Genomic DNA, 19,100 nt, shown 5'->3' with positions numbered 1-19,100 from the left:
AACTTATCGTTTGAACAGCTGGAGGACAGGGCAGACGCCTTCGTTTAGATTAACGAATCCAACCCTAGCATTAGCGATGAGGAAGAAAAAGTATCTTGTTGACTAAATTGTGCACGTTTTTTTTAGTCATTTTGAAGTTAAATGTAAATATTACTAATAGATTTTTTATGAAAACAACTCTTACAATTAAATGTTTCAAACATTCTACCTTTTCCAAGATTTTCTTTGCTGTTTCTTGGGTGGAAAATAGAGGATAATACTCCACACTAACCACCAACAAGAGGCGGAGAGGTTCATTAATTGCTCGCTTAAAATAATGCTCACAGACTGCAATTCGTATGCAACAACGCCATTAAAATACCACCGAGCAATAAATACACCCAAGGGCCATTTTAAACCCGATTGTTTTCCATTCTCTTGTTCGATAACAATCGAAGCGAGGAAGCGGCGCCGGTAGTGGTGGTAGAATCGTTGTTTTCTAGGCCTTTCATATGAATTCAGCCGATCGATGTGTCCTTACACGAGTGCATCCATGCGACAACACACTTGACGACCACAATTAGACCATTGTCTGCCTTTACCCTCTGTTCCTTCCTCCCGTGAACTCATCTTCTCGGTCTCCTACTTTATGCTAAAGCGCCGGAGAGCGAACGCAAGGGAACCCCACCGCGCGAAAAGATGTTCCTGCGAGGCGTTGTTTAGTAGCGCGGGCTCGCTCCATATCCCAGAGGAGGCTCCCATGGCTTTCTCCCGCTCGTCCTTGACTGGTGTTTGTGGTTTTGTTCTATTGTGTGGACACCAGCAGCACCACCACTCGCACACCGCCTGACAACTCCGGTAATAAATTATGTTTTTTGAGAATTTATGCTTTCATAAACACATGACGCACGTGCTGCCTCCCCTCTTTCAGGGGGTGGTGGTGGTGCGACTATGCGACGATGGTGTACGAGCCGTACACGACGTCCTGGTCCCCTTTGGTGTGGTGTCCCGTGGTGCATTTTCCTAATTTTCGGAAAAGGTTTTGCCGCCCTTGCTCGAAAGCTCCCGGAGCCCCGTCCAGGCCAGGGTCCGCAGGGGTCGATTTGTTTGTCCCCGAACCGCGACCTGGTGTGGCCTTTTTTGGGGCCATAAGGTGGTTAAAAAAAAGGTGTATAAGCTACGGAGGTACGGTGTGAGGATAAATAAATTTTCTTTTCAGATTTTCTTTTCTTTCCCTTTTCCGATTTCCACCGGCCATGCATTCGATGCTTCCTTTTCGCTGGTCTGGCCGAATCGTTGTGGAATGCGCTATCCTTATCATCATCCCAGCGCACACAAAGGAAGCCACAGCCGGAACCGTAGCATCATCAGCGGTGCATAGCTAGCTCGCTGTTGCACTTAAAAGCTCCATCATAAACAAAGGTGAGTCCCCGTGTGCGAGATAAAAGCAAAGACAGAAAGACAACAAACGCAGGGCCAGGAGCACACCAAATATAGAGGAAGAAAAAAAGGCACACAAAACGAACGAACACCGGCGCACCATTAATTATTGCTCGCTCGAACAAAGCCAATAAAACATGGGCCTGCAACATGGAACCCGGTCCCAATGGAGAGGGATTATGCCGATCAATTGTCTCCGAGTTTGGCCACGGTTCCGGCCCGGACAAGTGCGGTTTATTTGAACACGATAACATTCGTGGTCCTATTTCCTGTCCGAAGCAGGCACTCGACTCGACCTCCGCTGGCTACCGGGCTGGCTATTGTATGTGGCGACGATTTAGGCGGAACACAACACGGCCCACGAGCTATTTTGCATTTTTAATCCAGCAACCAACCACCCTCGAGGGGGGTGGAGGCTGGTTTATTTTCAATTATGAGCGATGAAATATTTTAATTGAATCCCGTGATAACGATTATGCGTTAATCACTGACGCCAACGCTGATTAACGGGTTGCATCTTGATGTGGGTAATTAATTACGGTTGGGAAGTGTTTGATTAAAGCATATTACATTCGCATCTCATAAAAAAAAATGCAATAAACTCTTCAGTGCCCTACGATAGCATAGACACTTTCGCTATAAGTGTATACCTAATCGACAAAAGAAATGAGAAATGAAGAAGAAAAGGGAAATGACAAATGAAAAATTAGCCAAACATGAGAAAATGTGACATGTTTAGTTCTTTTACTTCTCAAGCATTCTCGGTCGCGGAAGTCTCAGACAGTCACTTCAACAATGTTTTAAATACAGAATATGAAACAGAAGAAACCAAATCGAGGAAAAGAGCTTTTGGTCACCACCGTGCCGCCGATACGCCAAAAATGCAATTCAGATTAATGAAAAGATAGCCAGCAGCAGCAGCAGCGGTAGAACCCGTTATCGAGGAAGCATTACTCAAATGTACAGCCATCGGCAATCAGCCGTGCTTTACGGCAGGCAAAATGAATGCTGGATTCCCTTCAGTTTAGCGCAAGCCACAGAATAGCACAAACGATCCAGCCATTCATAATCGTCCATTCGAACGCTGCACGCTCGTTCCCCGGTTGCTATTTTAATTTGAAACGCTCATACGGCGTGGAAGATGTTTGTCAAGTTGGCGGCGAGCGGGGCAACAGAACAACATAGCAACACGTTTTCATAACAACCTTACGAGCGATGGAGGATTGTTTCCAGGATGCATCATCTCGATCAATGAATTAGAGTTCGTGTGAAGCACAACGCCACCAGAACCTGGATACCGCATGATTCTAGACGAGAGCGACTCCAGCAAAATGCTAATCAAAGGTGCTACCACAATCTAGCAAAGTGTTTTGAGTGCTGATTCCCGGATTCATACTTCAATTCGTGGTTCTCTCGATCCGCGAATAAATTGGATGCCCCCGCACTACTCGTTTCTCTCATCGAATTAGGAACGCCTGGAAAAACTAACAACTTCCGAGAAAAACCGACCGACCGCCAACATACGCTTGCTAGTGTACCAACAAGAAAAACGAGCACAGAATGCTGTAAGGAGAGCGACTGCGACACAGAGATGACAGGCCGCAAACTTCAACGGAAACTATTCACGAAAACTAACGCAAGATCCGAAGTCTAGCAAAGTTTTAACCGGAACCGCCCTGTAGGTGGATGAGCGGTGCACAAATCCGCATCACAATCCAGCAGGTTCCCTTTTCCCGGAAACAGAAGCTAACGGAAGTACCTGAAGACCAACAATTGGTCCTTTGCGCGACTGTTTCACGGATTCGGAGTCATGGGGCCACTTGCCGCGATGGTGGTGGCGGTGGTAACAATATTTTAAATTGGATTCTCCACCTGTTCAGTACAGAGAGAGAGAGAGAGAGAATTCATTCAACTGCTGCCAATCTTGGGATCCGGCGCGGAGTAGTAAGTTACAACGATAACGAGATTATCTATCGCCCACAAAACCCTTACGTCGCATGTGTGAGTGGAGTTGCGTTTTTAAAGTTGCCTATCTCGTTGAAGATGTGTAGAGTTTCGTAGAAAAGGATATTCAAACACACCAGCAAATAAGACGAATGGTTCATAATTTTCAAAAAACCCCCCGCGAGATGAAATGATTCCCCCAAGAGTTATGATCGCGAGTTGGCCATAGTTGGCCGGTCTTCATCGGAACACGCAAGCGCCCTGCGCCTCAATTAGTCGAAGCGGAAAGTTATGGAACCACCAAATGCCTCCGGTCTGTCCGGTGTCCGTACGGATCCGGAACGCTAATTGAACGGAAAATTCATCTCCACGGTTTCGCGCGCGCTCTGGCGCTCGCTTCGCTTGCTTGACTTGCTCGCAAAACGGCCTCCGCTGTCTGGTCTGTTATCAACTTCATTGCACTGTTTGGTTTACGGTTTCGAGGTGGATTCGAGGCGGTTTTTCGGGGCCCATCATCAATCATCTACCGGCGTGCAGCACGGGCAAGATCTGGTCTGGCCACTAGCAGACCTGTTTGGTCGAAATGTTCATTTGATTTTCCAGCTCGACATTTGTTTCCCGCTCTGCCGCGTAGGTGCAGCGGCATCGTAGGCCATCCATTATCCTGTTTTTGTAATCGATGGCATGCAGGCACCAAGGGCCCTTTTGGCCGATCGCGCACAGGCCGTACGGTGTGCATCGAAACCAATCGAGCTTACCACCACCAGCAACGCAGTTCTCGTATTCGGAATTCGATTTGTCGCGCGGAATGGTAACGAATTTTTGAGAGAAAGAGGTGCATCAGAAGAACACAGGAAGGATAGAGTCACCGGTCGGTTGCTACCTGCCGCTGCACACAGAGACACACCTTTTGTGATGATGATTGTGATGATGATTGTGATAAGAATAGCGAATCGCGCGACCTGGCCTCGTAGCGGCCATTCATGATGGTGGTGGTGGTGTCCGGGGATTCGGTCAATAAATCTTTCGAACCGAATTACGGCCCAACGGTCCGGAAAACCCCGGTGGTCCAGTGGTGCATCGGGTCCCGGGTTTGAAATTCGGCATCTCGTGTCTCGTGCCTAGCCGCTTGCTCCCTTATCAGCCACCGGAATCGACCTACTGTGTGTCTGGTGGCTGCATGGTGGCACCAGGAAGCTCACAAACGAGACTTACAGACTGCAATGGTGTGTGCTGCTTCTGTTGGCGGTGCATCGGGCAAAGCAAACAGATTCCTAGAGTTTTGGACCACACAGGCCTTTCACGGCCGCGGCCACTCTAATTGAGTTATTGTGCTCTGTCTGTTGTGTTACCGTTTTCGCTTCCCACTTTTTTCCGCTCAGTACGGTCCTCTGGAGGTTGGTTGAATATTGATTTTAATAGATTAATTATTTGCCATTCCCCGGGAAATCGCCATCAGAGAACGTTACAGAACGACTGGAACCTGGCAATGGCATCCGATGATGATGATGGAACACGATTGAACGCACCGCAAAAATTCGTTCCCAGGTTGATGTCCCGCCCGGTACCTGGTCGGTGTAATTACAATACTCGCTCCCTCGTCACCGGTGCTGCCAGTAGGAATGAGGGTATGGTCTGGCGCCTGGTACACTATCGCGCACGAGGTGCTGGCCTTGTGAGCGCGATGAACCGGATGCGGAAGTCATAAAACTGTCCTCCGACCAGCAGCAGCACCACCAGCAGTAGCACCAGCTACGTGCTGAACAGTAATTAAATTAAAAATATTGTTGCGGCCACCCCTCCGGGAACCAGGTTACCGGTAATAACATCCAGGAGCCAGGTGAGCTATCATGCAGGCTGCAGGTTTGAGTTGTGAAGGGAGAATTAAAATTCATTTTCAATCTCACTATAAACGAGGTTATCATATATTTTAATAATCATAATAATGTCTCACCAAACCAAGGGACCGTGTGGCGCAACGGTCAACTAATGATGGGACCGCCCTCCACCTGGTGCGTCTCTTTCAACGTTAGAGCGTGAACGGAATTCATTACCGGGTGCGACCGGCCATCGAAAACGGGAAATGCAGATTTCTATTAATCGCGCTCACACAAACTACCATCATTAAATGGAGGAATAAAAGAAGGTGACCAGTTACACCAGGTTTGCTTCCTTCCCGGAACACTGAGGGATGCTGTCAACGCTGGTACGCTAATCAGCGTCAACGGGGGCAAGTGTATTAGCATTTGTTAAACATTTGATGAAAAGCCACCAGACCAGACCAAAGTGACGCGACGCAATATTAGAAAAGTTTGATTGCTTCTGCGAGGGTCCACAAGGTGCCACCGCGTTGGGAGTTGTTGTAATGATGGGTGGCAGAATGATTGCCATTTCTCCTGTACCACAAACAGTAGTATTGTGGCCGAGGAAATTTGCAAATGTTTTGGTTTTAATGAAATATTATTCGGAGGCAGAAAACGTCGGAGCGTCCGTTTGATGGCAGTTACTTGGTTGCTAGGATTGTTGACTATTTCACGGTAACTGCCACATAGTGGAAATCCATACACAATTGGTTCCTTTTGGTACTCAAGCTCAGTTGGAACAATAGATTACGCAACTACGAACCGTAGCATATAATTTTTATATGATCCTTAATGTGCATCAAGAACCTTACAGTAACATAACACTATAATTTCATTTGATTCGCCGCAATCTAGTGCTCCTTACAAACTGGCGTCTTCTTTTTTGATCAAACAGCAATCATTGAACATCAACAGTTTGGTTATCCGTCAAAAAAAGACAAATAGTATGCTCATCGAAAATCAAACTGAAATATTTTAAACCAATATTTTCCACACACCTTCATCGGTGTGCTGTTTTATTTTTGTTAAGATTTTTTTCTAGTTTGTTTAGTGATGTTGGATAAAATCAACGTCCATGTGGTGCTTCAAGGAATTGTCCGTTACCATTTGTGCGCATATTACCGTTCATCCGCTGCCCTTCGACTCGAATTATTAACCACCGCAAATTTGTTTTGCGTACCGTACTAACGAGGATATGCTATACATTAATTATGGTGCCAGCAGTAAGAGCAACGGGAGCAACAGCAGCAAAAAGAGCCCAAACGACTGCTCGATGCCACAAAATGTGCGCTCCAGGAAAACATATTTTAAATCATCATTGCGCATCGCGAAACCCAAACACCGACTTCGCAGCGAGGATCAAAGCTCATGTTCCACCAACGAACGAACCCGGCAAAGGAGCAGCAAACGCACGTGTAGGGAATGTGCTTTTACGCCATTGCCATCATCACCACGCGAGATTAATAGCGGTCCTGGTAGCGGCATGAATGAAAAATGGCAAACATTCGCACCGCCATCGGCACTTCCAGGTGTTGAAGCGCGCTGCCTTTTTGTGCGCTGCGTTCTCTTGCCTCTGCCCGTGGCTGGCCATGCGCGATGGCGCTAATGTACTGTGGAATGCATTTTGCGTGCCCAATTGCTCGCTCGCCCCTCGCCCGATTCCTTGCGGTAACGGAGAGCAGTTTGAAGCAGAAAACCACTTCTTGATGCGTTGCCAATATGCGATGCTATGGTGCCCAGTGCCAGAATCCAGCATCGGGGTTTGAGTTTTAATTATTCACCTTTGCTGCCTTCATTAAAATGCCGGTGCGAGTGTCCGCGCTCGCTCGCTTGCTCGCAATATGCCATCATCTCTCCGCAATCGCATGATGTGATGTGTGTCCATGATACTCCCCAACGTGAACCCACGGGTCCGGTTTGGTTGGCGGTGGACCAACCACCAACCCAAAAATAGCGCTTCCACGAGGGGCATTTTGTCCCTCCTCCTCCCCGGATTCATGTTCCGTGTCAGCTAGCGTGTCAAAGCGACGAGCCACGCAGCAGGCTCCACGTCACCAGTTCTCCTCTTTCTCATCTCCATCGCCAACCATCCCGGTGATGAAATGGAGCAAACCAAAAGTCAACAAAAAAAAAGATCGTCAATATACCCCTTTACCTCGTAGTTACGAGGAGAGAGAGAGAGACAGGGAGCGGATTCAGGGGTTGTGGCATCCGTAAAACATGCTACATTCATTAATCATGTTCGTGTGGTCGTCGGTCCACCACCACCCCGGTGATTGCAACCTGGCGCGTAAACCCTACTGACAGATGGACGCCAAATTGACTTAGAATGAGGCTTACGAAAAATTGTAATCTTGTGTGACTAATTAGTGTGCGAGAACAGGGGTCAGCTAGCGAGCGAGATCGTCGAAGATAGTTGTTGATGGTTCCGGTACTAACGGCAAATCTATAGCAGAAACACATTTCAAACGTCCTTTCACCTACACGCGATGCAGTGATTTCACGCTACGCCATCACCGCAAACGGTAAATCATCGTATTCGAGAATCACTCTCGTTTACTGGCACCAGGCCGGAAGCAGTTGATCACTCGAAATGCACGGTCAAAACGTAATGCGATCGTGATCATGGCAGCCCTTTTCACTAGAAACACGTGTCAGGGGCTGCCAGCACCACAGGATTTCATAGATCACGGCCGTCAGTAATGCCAACGCGAAACATCAATTAAAATTCGCGGAAAATCGTGCCAGCAATCGCGAAAGGGAGTTACTGACGGGCGTGACTTTTTGCGGGCAAACAGAGGGCGAGGCATGTTTTTGTTTCTAGTTTGTCGAATTGGGATTTGCTGTTAGTGCGACGCGATGCTGGTACGTTACAGGGCAGCTCTGCAGCTTAGTTGCTTGGTGTATTGCGTCGGAAATTTCCATTTAATTACATTCGTACATCGTATTGTGTTGGGTAGATTTAAATTTTTTAGCAGAAAAAACCCCTTCAATTCAACATCAGCCTACTACAATATTCTCCGCAACTGACATCTGTTTACCATAACCTTAAAAATATCTCGCAATAATCCCATAACCTCAAAAAGGTTTCAAATCGGTTCATGCAATCGTGACTCTAGAGTATTTTTTTAAGCCAAGAGAAGCAGCAGAAGCCGTTTATTCGATGAATTTGAAGAGCATGAGACCTCGGACGCAACCAGACACACGGGCACACAACATTGCCACATTAGCTTCTGGTTCGTGTTGCTTCATTCATCACTCTCATAATTGTACTACTCGAGCACGTGCTAGATTATAGATGCGCGCGCGCGCCAGTATTAGTGTTTGTGGTGATGACGTTGGCAATTATTAGAATCCACATTCATCCCCCTATTCAACACCCTGCACCCCTCGTCTTAGCTAGCAAAAGATAAAATGATTTTTAAATTGTCTATTCGTCCTCGCTGCTTCTTGTGCTATCCCCTTCACAGGGGGTGTGTGCATTCCTTAATCCATCATCCCTGTAGCGAAAATTTCGTCCCTTACTGTGACCACACACCAGAGCGAACGCACAGCACGATCTGATTCGATTCGTACCCTCTTCTCCTACTTGAACTGGCAACGCGCGCCACAGCGTGATTGTTGATTTGTTGAGAGCTCCCTGGTGCGCTTTGCAGGAACAGCAGTACAATCACACTTGATCGCACCCTCTGTGCAACCAACTGTGTGCTGGCGCTACATTGTGACAGCGTCCAACCGTGCAGATCAAAGAGCACGAACTCCCCGCATGCACAGTGCCCGCGTGTGCGTTTATTGATTTATTTCGAAATCATTGCGATGGACAGGTGTCAGTTGGGGTTTGTGTACGTCCGAAATGGACAGGGTAGAACCTCGGAGTGACGCTGTCCACGGCAGCAGCAGCAGCAGCAGCAGCAGACGAAGCTGGTAAAGGCCGTTAGCGCCGTCCGTAAGTGTGACAGCGTAAAGACAACCGTTCGTGCGCTCGCCTGCATGCCAGCGGCGTGACGATCGTTGCGTACCATTTCTTTGGTTGCTGAGGAGCACACCTCTAAGCCAGGGTGAGGTTGGAATTGATTGAGGGTAAAATTAGCCGCAACAGCGTGCAACCGGAACGAAGATCTGCAAGTTAGCTGCAGGATCCCGCACGGGGGTACATGCGTGTAACTTAATTGACTGTTTGACAGACGTCGACAGACAAGGGGAACAAGGGAGCAGGGGCCTGTTGTCTCCTAACACCAAACGAAAGGAGTAGCTCGAGTTACGTATCCAACGACGACGAAGACGCACGGATTACCGGCCTCTGGTTACAGCACGAGCAAAAACAAAACACTGCTCGCCGCTCCTTCCCCCTTTTCCACATCCATTCGCACGACAGATCGAACAAACTGAAGCGGCGGCAGAGGGACTGACACGAGCGCGCGCGCGCGCGCGACCACCATTTGCGCGGCGTCAAATCGTGCGCAAATCGGGTGTCATTTGTCACCGAGAATTACCGGCGATGATCCGATCCAACAAGTGGGTGTCAGGGTGATGATGATGGCCGGTTGCTGCTGCTGATCAAAAGACATCTTTGGTTCGGCGTGATCGCGGGAGTCGGTAATGCGGCGCAACAAACATCTGGCGTCCATGGGGCGTCCAGCGAAATCAAATCGCCCCAAAAGCACAATAAATAAATAACACGGGGTCGCGGTGGCATTTCGAATATTTCCACACCCTTCTGGGGAGGAAGAGGGTACAAGGAAGGGGTGGAGATGCATGATCTTCAGCAGCCTTTCGCCGTGTGTTCGCTTCCGAATTGGAGAAACTGAGCGGTGTGGCAGATGATGGTGTGTGGCAGTGTGATTTGGTTCTAAAAATAAGCTGTCCACTAGTGGACACATCAGAGGGTGTGAGAGAGAGAGAGAGAGAGAGAGAGAGAGAGAGAGAGAGCAGGAAAGTGAGAGGCGATGATAGAGAGACGAAGACACATTTCTCGCTACGATGGCGACGTCGTCGTCGTCGGTGAACGGAGCTAATAGCACAGAGTACGGAATCCATCGTCGCAACAGTGGCCACGGATGGTGAGCAGCTGCTGCGCCCGTTCCTGGTGACAGAGTGTGTGCAGCTCGTCGGTGAAATTTGTCGTGAAAGTGGTCCGCACGAATCGAGAATCGGTGAAATTGATTTTGCCTCTTCAGTGATCGGTTAACCGTGGTCAGTTGAGTGGCGTATCCTGACCGCCGAAGATGCCATCCAATCATCGCAAGAAGGTATAGCGTTTTGTGTTTCTGTGTGATCGTAATAAGTTTGAGCGTGCCTATGTGTCTCTGTGTGCAAAGAAGGGTGTGAAGCTGTTTCTGACACGATTTCGATTACGAATCGATCGTCAACTGAAATGCACCCTTGTCAGGGGATGATCGAAGGAAAAAGGGACATCAATACATACAGAAACACCAACCGCAAGCACCTGTTGACTTTCCTCTCACCGAAGGGTCAAAAGTAGACGACGCAGAACCCTTGACAGCGACGAAAGAGTGCCACCAGTGGGGTTGTGTCCACCATCCGCCCGAAATGGAGACGCCTAGTCGCTCGTGATTTTCGTCGAAATTTCAATTATTTCGTCAGATTCCTTTCTCTCTCGCTCTGTTAATGCAACCGGATGGTGCGTCACGTCAGGCAGCTAATTCAAAGTTAATTGTCAACTTGTAAACATTTTCCTTCGGTGGCATTCCCCCCGGGGGTGGGTGCGGATTACATTGTTATACAGCAGGGCAGAGCATACAATTCACGTTCTTTCAACCTTGAGCAGCTTTTGTGCAACTTGCACCGCACCGAGGAACAGGTGGTTGGGGAGGTTACGGCACATTACACCGACGACACACGACCAAAGGCACCGAACTGCCGCCTGCGGAGGGGCTGCAATTATTGAGTTAATTATAAAACGTCGTCTCGCACGTCCACCTTCGCACCATACGGAAAGGGGACTTTGCCAATTGTTTCGCGTGCGTGACACGAGCTCGTGGCTGCGCTGGCTTTCGACGAAACTATTAAGCGACCACCAGCCACCATCATTCTCGTTTCGTTTAGCAGCATTTTCGCACCGCGTAGCACCGCGTTTTGGCAGCGGAACACACATTGTCATTGTGTGTCGTGCTGGTTGGCGTGAAGGAAGCTGGCTAACTGGCTGGCAAAAACCTTGTCTGTCTGCCAGTGTCCGTGTTTTCGGTGCCACTGTGTTGGATAATAAATGGCCTTGAAAGGATCCGTTAGGGTGCTCCGCTCTCGCATGATCATGATGATGATGATGATGATGCGCATGATGATACAGAATGGTGATGGTGCACGCGAGGATCAAACAACAACAGGTGTCCTCCGTGAATGGTTCCTCGCGACCTCGCGGTTTCGTTGTTTATTTATATTCCAAGACGTCTGACGCTACTAGATCGACGGAGGAAAATTATAATAAACGTTTGCAACACACGACTGCAGCTGCAATCTAGTCGCCATGGATGCCAATCTGGGATGCCAATTGACAGTCGAAGGCGCAACAATCCGTTGGCTATCATCGGGGCACCGTTCCATTGGCATCGCTTTCCATATGGAACTGGCGATGCGTTTCAAGATGCAGAAAATCTGGCCATCAGCCAACAGACGGTCACAGGACGGCTGCCATGGTTCGTGGTGGTGCTGGTTCTTTGCGCGTGGTGAGCGCGTCTTGAGGCACGTGGCGCGTACCGCGTACCAGCAGGCAACATGTGTATCCGATGTCACGGCTTGCGTTGCGTTCCTTCCGCCCGTCCGTCCGTCCGTGGCCTTCAGCTTGTGCCAAGCGTGATTAGATCAATCGCGCAAGCGGGACAATGTATTTCGAACACAAAAACGGGATTCATGATGTTATGCCAGGGGTGTAAGTTGGATTGGAATAAGTTTTATTTTCCTAATGCTGCGGCTGAAGCCACTCTTTGGACATTTAGATACAATGGCATGCTATCCTTTATCTTTAGAGGCTTTTGCCTGATTTCTATTGCATTTCTAATCCCTTTAAGTAGCTCGAGATAAATAGTGGTCGCAAAGCTTTGCTCTGGAAAACATTTTAATAATAATTATGGAAACACAAGTGCGCATTGAAACGCATCTTGAGATTGTCGCTGACATACTTTATTGCTCAGAGCACGTAGGAGATGCTTTTCACTAACCACTGCACGTTATATCGAATGAGAATGGCAATAAATAGAGAAGCCAAAGTCAAATTAATTAGAAGTTAAAGAACAATTTTCTACACTAGAGAAAGATTGGAAGTGCAATTGAACTCAAAGTATAGCCAAAACCATGGCCCAAAAAGCGTTCAATCAAATGAAATATGTTTTGTAAGATAATATTCCAATCCTCTGCTGAAAAACCGCACTTTCAGTCGACAAAAACAAAGTCATATTTCATCACTCACCAAAGTATGTATTTCTTTTTTATTTGAAAGACGCTTCAAAGAGCTTTCAAGCACCTCAAGATCAGAGCAAGTGGAGCCGCAAATCAAATGTAATTAATCGTGAGTACCGCCTTCGTTACTCCCGCCTTTCAAACGCTATTCAAGCATCCTTCATCTCACCACCCCGGCGTGGTTAAAGTTCAGGTACCGAAAACCTGATGTACAGTAATTAACGAAACGAATTCACTTCGCTTTCTGTGCGACCTCGATGCATCACGCTCGTGCACTAGCGAGAATGATCCAATTAAGAATTAATCTGCCCATTAAAGGACTGTTTTAAAGCCACCCCCCAAAAAGAGAGCGAGAGAGAAACAGAGCACACTCGCATCCATAAATTATCGTGAAATGCTTTTAAAAAATGTAAAACACGAAAAATGGAAATGCGGAGTCCGGGTCGAAAGCGCAACGCCGGGCCCAATGCCTTAATTGCCCGGACAGCGCGATCCCACGAGATGCAACAGCGTCCGAAAGGGCTCGTTGCGGGGGGTGGTGGAACGCATTTCGCGGCGCATTAATTGCATTGGCCGCGGGTGTGCGCTCAAGTGCTGTAAAACTCGGCGCAATAACGGTTTGCACTCGGTAATATTCGATGCAACCGGTACAGCGGCACACACCAAACAGGCACAGACGTGGACGTGAGGCAAATTAATTAAGTACGTAAACAGTCTACGAATCGCGTTCGCGTCGCCGATTTTCCGAATTTATCCGCTGGGACCCCAACCCCCCCATATTGGATTCCAGGCTCCGAAAATGGCCCAAAAGCAAAGCACTTACGGCGAAAGAGAGAGAGAGAGAGAGAGAGAAAGAGGCGAAGGGGTATTGCTACAAAATGGCAGACTGCAACCATGTGGACACACGACGCAGCCTGGCCGATTTGCAATTCCATTTGGTGGCACAAAACATCGCACGGTTTGCACGTTTATGATGTGTTTGCATCCTTTCGCCACCATTCGTTAGCACCGGTAAATCGGTCGTACTTGATGTAAATCCGTGCGCTGAGCAAGGGACTGGGAACATTTCGACATCACGCGGCACACACCGGCGGACATGTCTGTTCGCACGTTGTTTGTCATCAACGGGGCCAATATATGGTTAATTGAAATCAATTATGCAACGAAAATAAATCGAGAATCCCATTACTGCGTATGTTGCGATGCTGCAAATGTTTTACCAACTCACCGATTGAACGGAATTCCCTTTTTTCCGCCCAACAGAAACACAAGAAACCAGCTGGTGGCGCGGTGACGAGTGGTGAGCCAGATTGTCCGGAGGTGAAGGAACAGCTGGCAAGCGATGACTCCAAAAAGCTTTACACCGTGAAACGCTCCGATCAGGTTGGAAGGTAAGTCTCGAGTGGAAATTCGTGTGATCATCAGAAAGTTAATGTCTGTTCCTCTTCTCAGATATATTGTAGCCTCGAAGGATCTAAAGGCTGGTGAAGCGATCATCGAAGTCCTGCCGCTGGTGGTGGGCCCTTGCGCAGAGAGTGATCCCGTCTGCCTCGGTTGTCACCGAACGTTCGAAGCCGATAGTCCGCAGATACGGTAAGAAGCGCTCACTCTCAGATAATATTGATCCTAAACATGAATTTCCTCCCTCGAAATCCAGATGCGAAGGTTGCAGTTGGCCCATTTGCTCACCAGCCTGTCCAGGGCTCACACCGGACGGAACTCATCGAACGCTAGAATGCATTCCACTGCGTGAGAAAGCCGTATCGCGGCTCCTTCAAGCATCGACCGCCAAGGAACAGAAACTAATGTACGAAGCGATACTAACACTCCGCTGCATGCTGCTCGCAACCGTCGATCCCACTCGCTACCGAGGAATCCAAGAGATGGATCCACTGAACGCGGTCCGCCAGAACATCCCGAAGCTGTGGAAACGCAACCAGAAAGAGATCGTTAGCCGAATCCGAGACGATTGGGGGTTTAGTGAGTTCAGTGAGCAAGAACTGCACACGATTTGCGGTGTGATCGAGGTGAACGCGTTCGAAGTGGGCCAAGAACCGGTGAAAGCACGTGCCCTTTTCCCCGAAGCGTACCTCCTGATGCATGACTGTACGCCGAACACTGGCCACACGGATGCACTGCGGACACACGCGCTTACGGTGCGTACGTTACGTGAGGTTAAAGCCGGAGAGCCTCTGACGTTGACGTACGCTTACATCCTTCAGGGAACGTGGAAACGAAGACAGCATTTGATCGAAGAAAAGTTCTTCTGGTGTCGGTGCGCGAGGTGCCGTGATCCAACCGAGTTTGGGACGAACTGTGGTGCCTTAAAGTGTAGCAAGTGTCACCGGGGATGCCTGTTGCCGGTGAATCCGCTCGAGCAGGAGTCGGAGTGGAGGTGTACGCTGTGTCCTAGCGCCGTGTCTGCTCAAACGATTGTGGTGCTGTTGGAACAACTGTCCAAGAAGCTGGACGCTATTGATGGGAACGATGTGGCGGGGTACGAACAGTTCCTGCAAGCGTACGGAGCGGTGCTGCACGATAACCACTATCTGATGCTATCAGCAAAGCATTCATTGTGCGAGTTGTATGGAAAGATCAACGGATATCTCATTCCTGAGCTAAGTCCAGAGCAACTGAAGCGAAAGGAGACGGTTTGTCGAGACCTGCTTGAGGTGATTGATCAGCTGGAGCCGGGATTGAGTCGTCTGCGAGGGACCATCATGTACGAGCTGCATGTTCCGCTGATGATCGAAGCGGGGCAACTGTTCCAAGGGGGATCGATTCAGCGGGCCGAGCTACGCCGTCGATTGAAGGAAGTGCAACGGTTGTTGAGAGAAAGCGAACGAATTCTGGCGTTGGAACCGGAGGGTAGCCCGGAGTATGGGATGGCGGTGGCCGCAAGGGATGCGATCAAAAACATGGGCACAATATAAATTAATTTATGCGGGGCTGTGTTGTTGTTTGTTGGGCACCGAATAAATGGAAATTCTGTTACATTATACTTCGTTGACAGTTTCATGATTCTTGTCTCTTATTCCCGCGTGGTATAAGTCAATATTTTAACTAAATTTATTCATCCAGAACGAGTCACTTCAAACCAGTCCAAACGATTAAACCAACGAATCATCGCCTCCTTCGGTGTACAAAACTGTCGATTCAAATTGAGCTCAGTGAGCCGCTCGAATACCTCGTCATTCGAGCGTCTAATTTCGATTGGGTTGATTCGTAAGTGGTTGCGGGGATTCCATTTATTTTGTACTATTTTACGCACCGTTCGTACATTATTATTTTTGAAGAAAATACACACGAAACACCTTTAAAAAAGAAATGTTATGAATATTAAAATACTGTTTTTATGTAGATTTGATTGTAAATTGTAAAGAACTAATCAGTAAATCATAAATAATTACAATTTTCATAAATTGTTACAATTTTTATATTTTTCACACAATGATGAAAAAATTAAACATTAACCACTAACAGTCGATGATGGTGGAGGTGTCTGGATGGCCTGTGATCGCGTTTACTTGTAGAAAATTCAAATTATGATGATAATTTACCTTAAACAAAACTCTTTACCCAGAAAAACTGGTAAATATTGAAAAATAGCTATAAGTGATTCATAAATAAATTAATAAGAATTGTACGACACTCAAAAAACTGTTCGTTAACTTTTATTTCCTCACTTTGGAAGCACCAAATAGGAACGGCAGCATGTTATCTGCCTAACTTATCAGCTTCATCAACGACCGTACGTGAGCGCATGCTCGGTAGAGCCGAAAGCGACCGCGCTCGGGCCCCCTTTTTGTTCGTTACAAACGAAATCCGGTTCCGAAACGGCGTAGAAATGGGGCCCCACTCGTTCAACCTTGTATCAGTGAGCGAACCGAAATCGGAACGAGTTTCGTGTTCTCCGCTCGTTCATTTTTTGGCCGGCTCTTGGCTAAATGGCTTTGCACCATTCGTTCCGTGACAGATTTCGGAAAAAAACAACTGCTGCGCCCCATCAAGCCGGTCCGGTAAAGCTGCTGCTCTTCATCGTAAGGCATTATTATTACTTTTAATTTAAGGAAATTCTCTTCTTTACATAAGAATTCTTTTGATTATTCTATTTTAGCATTTTGTACCGGAAGATTAAAAAGTTTTCACGATGAGCGAGGGTCTTACCGACCGGGAAGCCAAGGAGCTGCTGAAGCTGCCCGATGCTGAAACTAAGGTTAGATTCTATTTGTTTTATTGGTTTTTCGTTAAAAAGCATCATTACAATCGTTTTTGTATGATCATTCCTTTAATTGATCATTAAAACACGATTAGTATCATGATTAAACAGAAGGTAGATGCTTGTTGACGAAGTTGTGGCAATTGCTTCCGGGATGCGCCGTTCGATTTCCTTGCTATTGTATAATGTAAAAGTATTTTTATCTCAAAGTGTTTACCAAAACTCACACGATGCTGATTGGTTTGTTGTACAATGAGGCAACCCCTCACCGAATGATTCTTTACCGCCACGCCTCAAGCAGAATGACATTCATAAAATCGTTATCTTATCACTTTGTTGATGTTTATAGCATCATCGTCGCATTCCGTTCATCAACGATCGGCTTTACTGGAGGTTCAATGCTCCGCTTTCTAATCCCCCGGTTTTCTTCTTCTTCTTCTTTTTCATGCGCATCGATAGAACTTTCTGTTCCAGCAAACGATGTATCGCATCAAGGATCCGCGGGCATCGTTGCCGTTTTACAACGAAGTCCTCGGTATGAGTCTGCTGTGCAAGCTGGACTTTGCCGAAGCCAAGTTCTCGCTGTACTTCATGGGCTACGAGGATATTTCTAACCAACCGACGGATCGCAAAGAATGCATACAGTGGGCCATGAGCCGCAAAGCCACCCTGGAGTTGACTCAGTAAGTGAAGCCAGCCGGTGACCATCGTTAGATCAATGTTTAAATGACCTTTCGTTCTCGATCTCATCACAGCAACTGGGGCACGGAAAATGATCCGGAGTTTAAGTACCACAATGGCAATTCGGATCCACGTGGTTATGGCCACATCGGCATCATGGTTCCCGACGTGAAGAAGGCCTGCGAACGGTTCGATCGGCTCGGAGTGGAGTACATCAAGAAACCGGACGAAGGGCGCATGAAAGGATTGGCGTTCATCAAGGATCCGGACGGCTATTGGATCGAGATCTTTAACGCTTCTAGCGTACCCGCTCATTAATGATGCGGTGTTAGAGTGCCTTCTGTCGAACGGAATTGAACACTCGTCCAAGCGTTGCAAACAATAGGGCGAGTGGTATTAAAACCAATACGGGATACGTTAATAAATGGGAAATTGTTTTTCATATAGCACAGCGTTTAGAAATCTTTGTTTTACTCAAATAATATGCACGTATTTCTCGTAGTTCCCATTTAGATTTATTGATAATCCTGAAAAATATTCACAAGTAGATGCACCTGCCAACGAAGCGTTAGTTGATGGTTCCTCTCCCGTTTTGCGTGTGAAAGACCACGCTGCTCCTAAGTGCCAATCTGCTCAATGATCCTCAACTACACAACCGCCAGCTGTGAAGAAAGGCAGACGCGCTGACGACTAAAATAAGACGCTATGCATTATGCGTCCATTTACAGTTCGTTTCGTTTCCACCGTTCCGTTCGTTGACTCGGGTGTCCTAAATGCTGCGTCCTCCATCGGCTACTAACTAGTTTCGTGCTGGAACCATGAAGCACTAACGGCCGGGACCAACGAGCTGTTGAATGAAGCAACCAATATATTCATGCGAAACCGCGCCACCCTTACTGAATGGACTCTGCTTGTCGCAAGAGACAACTCGGTGCACCTTAATTCGCACATCGGTCCCATGTTGGGTGCTGTTCTTGGTCTGGAATGGCGACGCGTCATAAGCAACGGTTCTAAAATAGGAATCCTTTCGACCGTTCGACACCTGGTGTGGAACGATCAAACGCAAGGCTGCAGCGACTCCATTTGGCATGATCTTTCGCTCAACGTTAACAAACGGGAGCTAGTGAGGAGTCGTAGAATACTGCAGATTGATAAGCAGCTGCCAGCCATGCATTTACTGCCGCGAACTATAGTTTTCTATTTACGGGATTCATAAGACTCGGAATTTGGACGTGGAAAATAGTACATTTTTTGGGATTTTTTGCAGCTGTAACATCAGACTACATTTTCCTTAGTTAATCACATATTTGAGCTATTTTTTCGTAAGATTTTTAATTTGGCAAGCTGTTCCCGTTGAGTTGTTCTTGAAATGTTTTTAATTTTTACATTTTTATAGGCTTTTTGTAGTTAGAAAAAAAAAATCTCTTTGAAATTTAGATAAACACTTTGAAATTAAAAAAAAACATAAAATTGAAATTTAGTTGCCTATTTTGAAAGTTTTTATAGATTTTACTAAACCACGATTAGGGCCCCTAACGCTTGGTCTGTAGAATTGGATTTTA

General features: G+C 47.3%; 2 protein-coding genes across 3 annotated transcripts; both read left to right on the top strand.

The window, feature by feature from the left end:
- The first annotated feature begins 10,228 nt into the window (after window positions 1-10,228).
- Window positions 10,229-15,639, top strand: LOC126575215 (SET domain-containing protein SmydA-8-like). 2 transcript variants are annotated; one of them, XM_050235799.1, is made up of 5 exons: window positions 10,236-10,474; window positions 13,902-14,029; window positions 14,091-14,231; window positions 14,296-14,794; window positions 14,861-15,639. In XM_050235799.1, exons 1-5 carry the CDS (start codon window positions 10,451-10,453, stop codon window positions 15,569-15,571), a joined length of 1,503 nt encoding a protein of 500 aa, XP_050091756.1. In that variant the 5' UTR covers window positions 10,236-10,450; the 3' UTR covers window positions 15,572-15,639. The 2 variants fall into 2 exon arrangements, with proteins under 2 accessions (XP_050091755.1, XP_050091756.1); XM_050235798.1 differs by having other exon boundaries at window positions 10,229-10,474; window positions 14,296-15,639.
- Window positions 15,640-16,602: 963 nt separating this feature from the next.
- On the top strand, window positions 16,603-17,984 carry LOC126574863 (lactoylglutathione lyase). The gene is made up of 4 exons (XM_050235260.1): window positions 16,603-16,678; window positions 16,756-16,854; window positions 17,317-17,540; window positions 17,613-17,984. The coding sequence occupies exons 2-4, from the start codon at window positions 16,789-16,791 to the stop codon at window positions 17,854-17,856; spliced, it is 534 nt and encodes a 177-aa protein (XP_050091217.1). The 5' UTR covers window positions 16,603-16,678; window positions 16,756-16,788; the 3' UTR covers window positions 17,857-17,984.
- Window positions 17,985-19,100: the final 1,116 nt, after the last annotated feature.

This window comes from Anopheles aquasalis, chromosome 3, assembly GCF_943734665.1.
Source record: "Anopheles aquasalis chromosome 3, idAnoAquaMG_Q_19, whole genome shotgun sequence".
Taxonomy (NCBI): domain Eukaryota; kingdom Metazoa; phylum Arthropoda; class Insecta; order Diptera; family Culicidae; genus Anopheles; species Anopheles aquasalis.
This window is presented reverse-complemented; position numbering and strand designations above follow the sequence as displayed.

Coding starts and splice junctions, on each gene's coding strand:
- LOC126575215 (XM_050235798.1), top strand. CDS start 10,451: ATGCCATCCAATCATCGCAAGAAG. Junction 14,030..14,090: donor CGCTCCGATCAGGTTGGAAG/GTAAGTCTCGAG, acceptor TCCTCTTCTCAG/ATATATTGTAGCCTCGAAGG. Junction 14,232..14,295: donor GCCGATAGTCCGCAGATACG/GTAAGAAGCGCT, acceptor CTCGAAATCCAG/ATGCGAAGGTTGCAGTTGGC.
- LOC126574863 (XM_050235260.1), top strand. CDS start 16,789: ATGAGCGAGGGTCTTACCGACCGGGAAGCCAAGGAGCTGCTGAAGCTG. Junction 16,855..17,316: donor TGCCCGATGCTGAAACTAAG/GTTAGATTCTAT, acceptor GCGCATCGATAG/AACTTTCTGTTCCAGCAAAC. Junction 17,541..17,612: donor GCCACCCTGGAGTTGACTCA/GTAAGTGAAGCC, acceptor ATCTCATCACAG/CAACTGGGGCACGGAAAATG.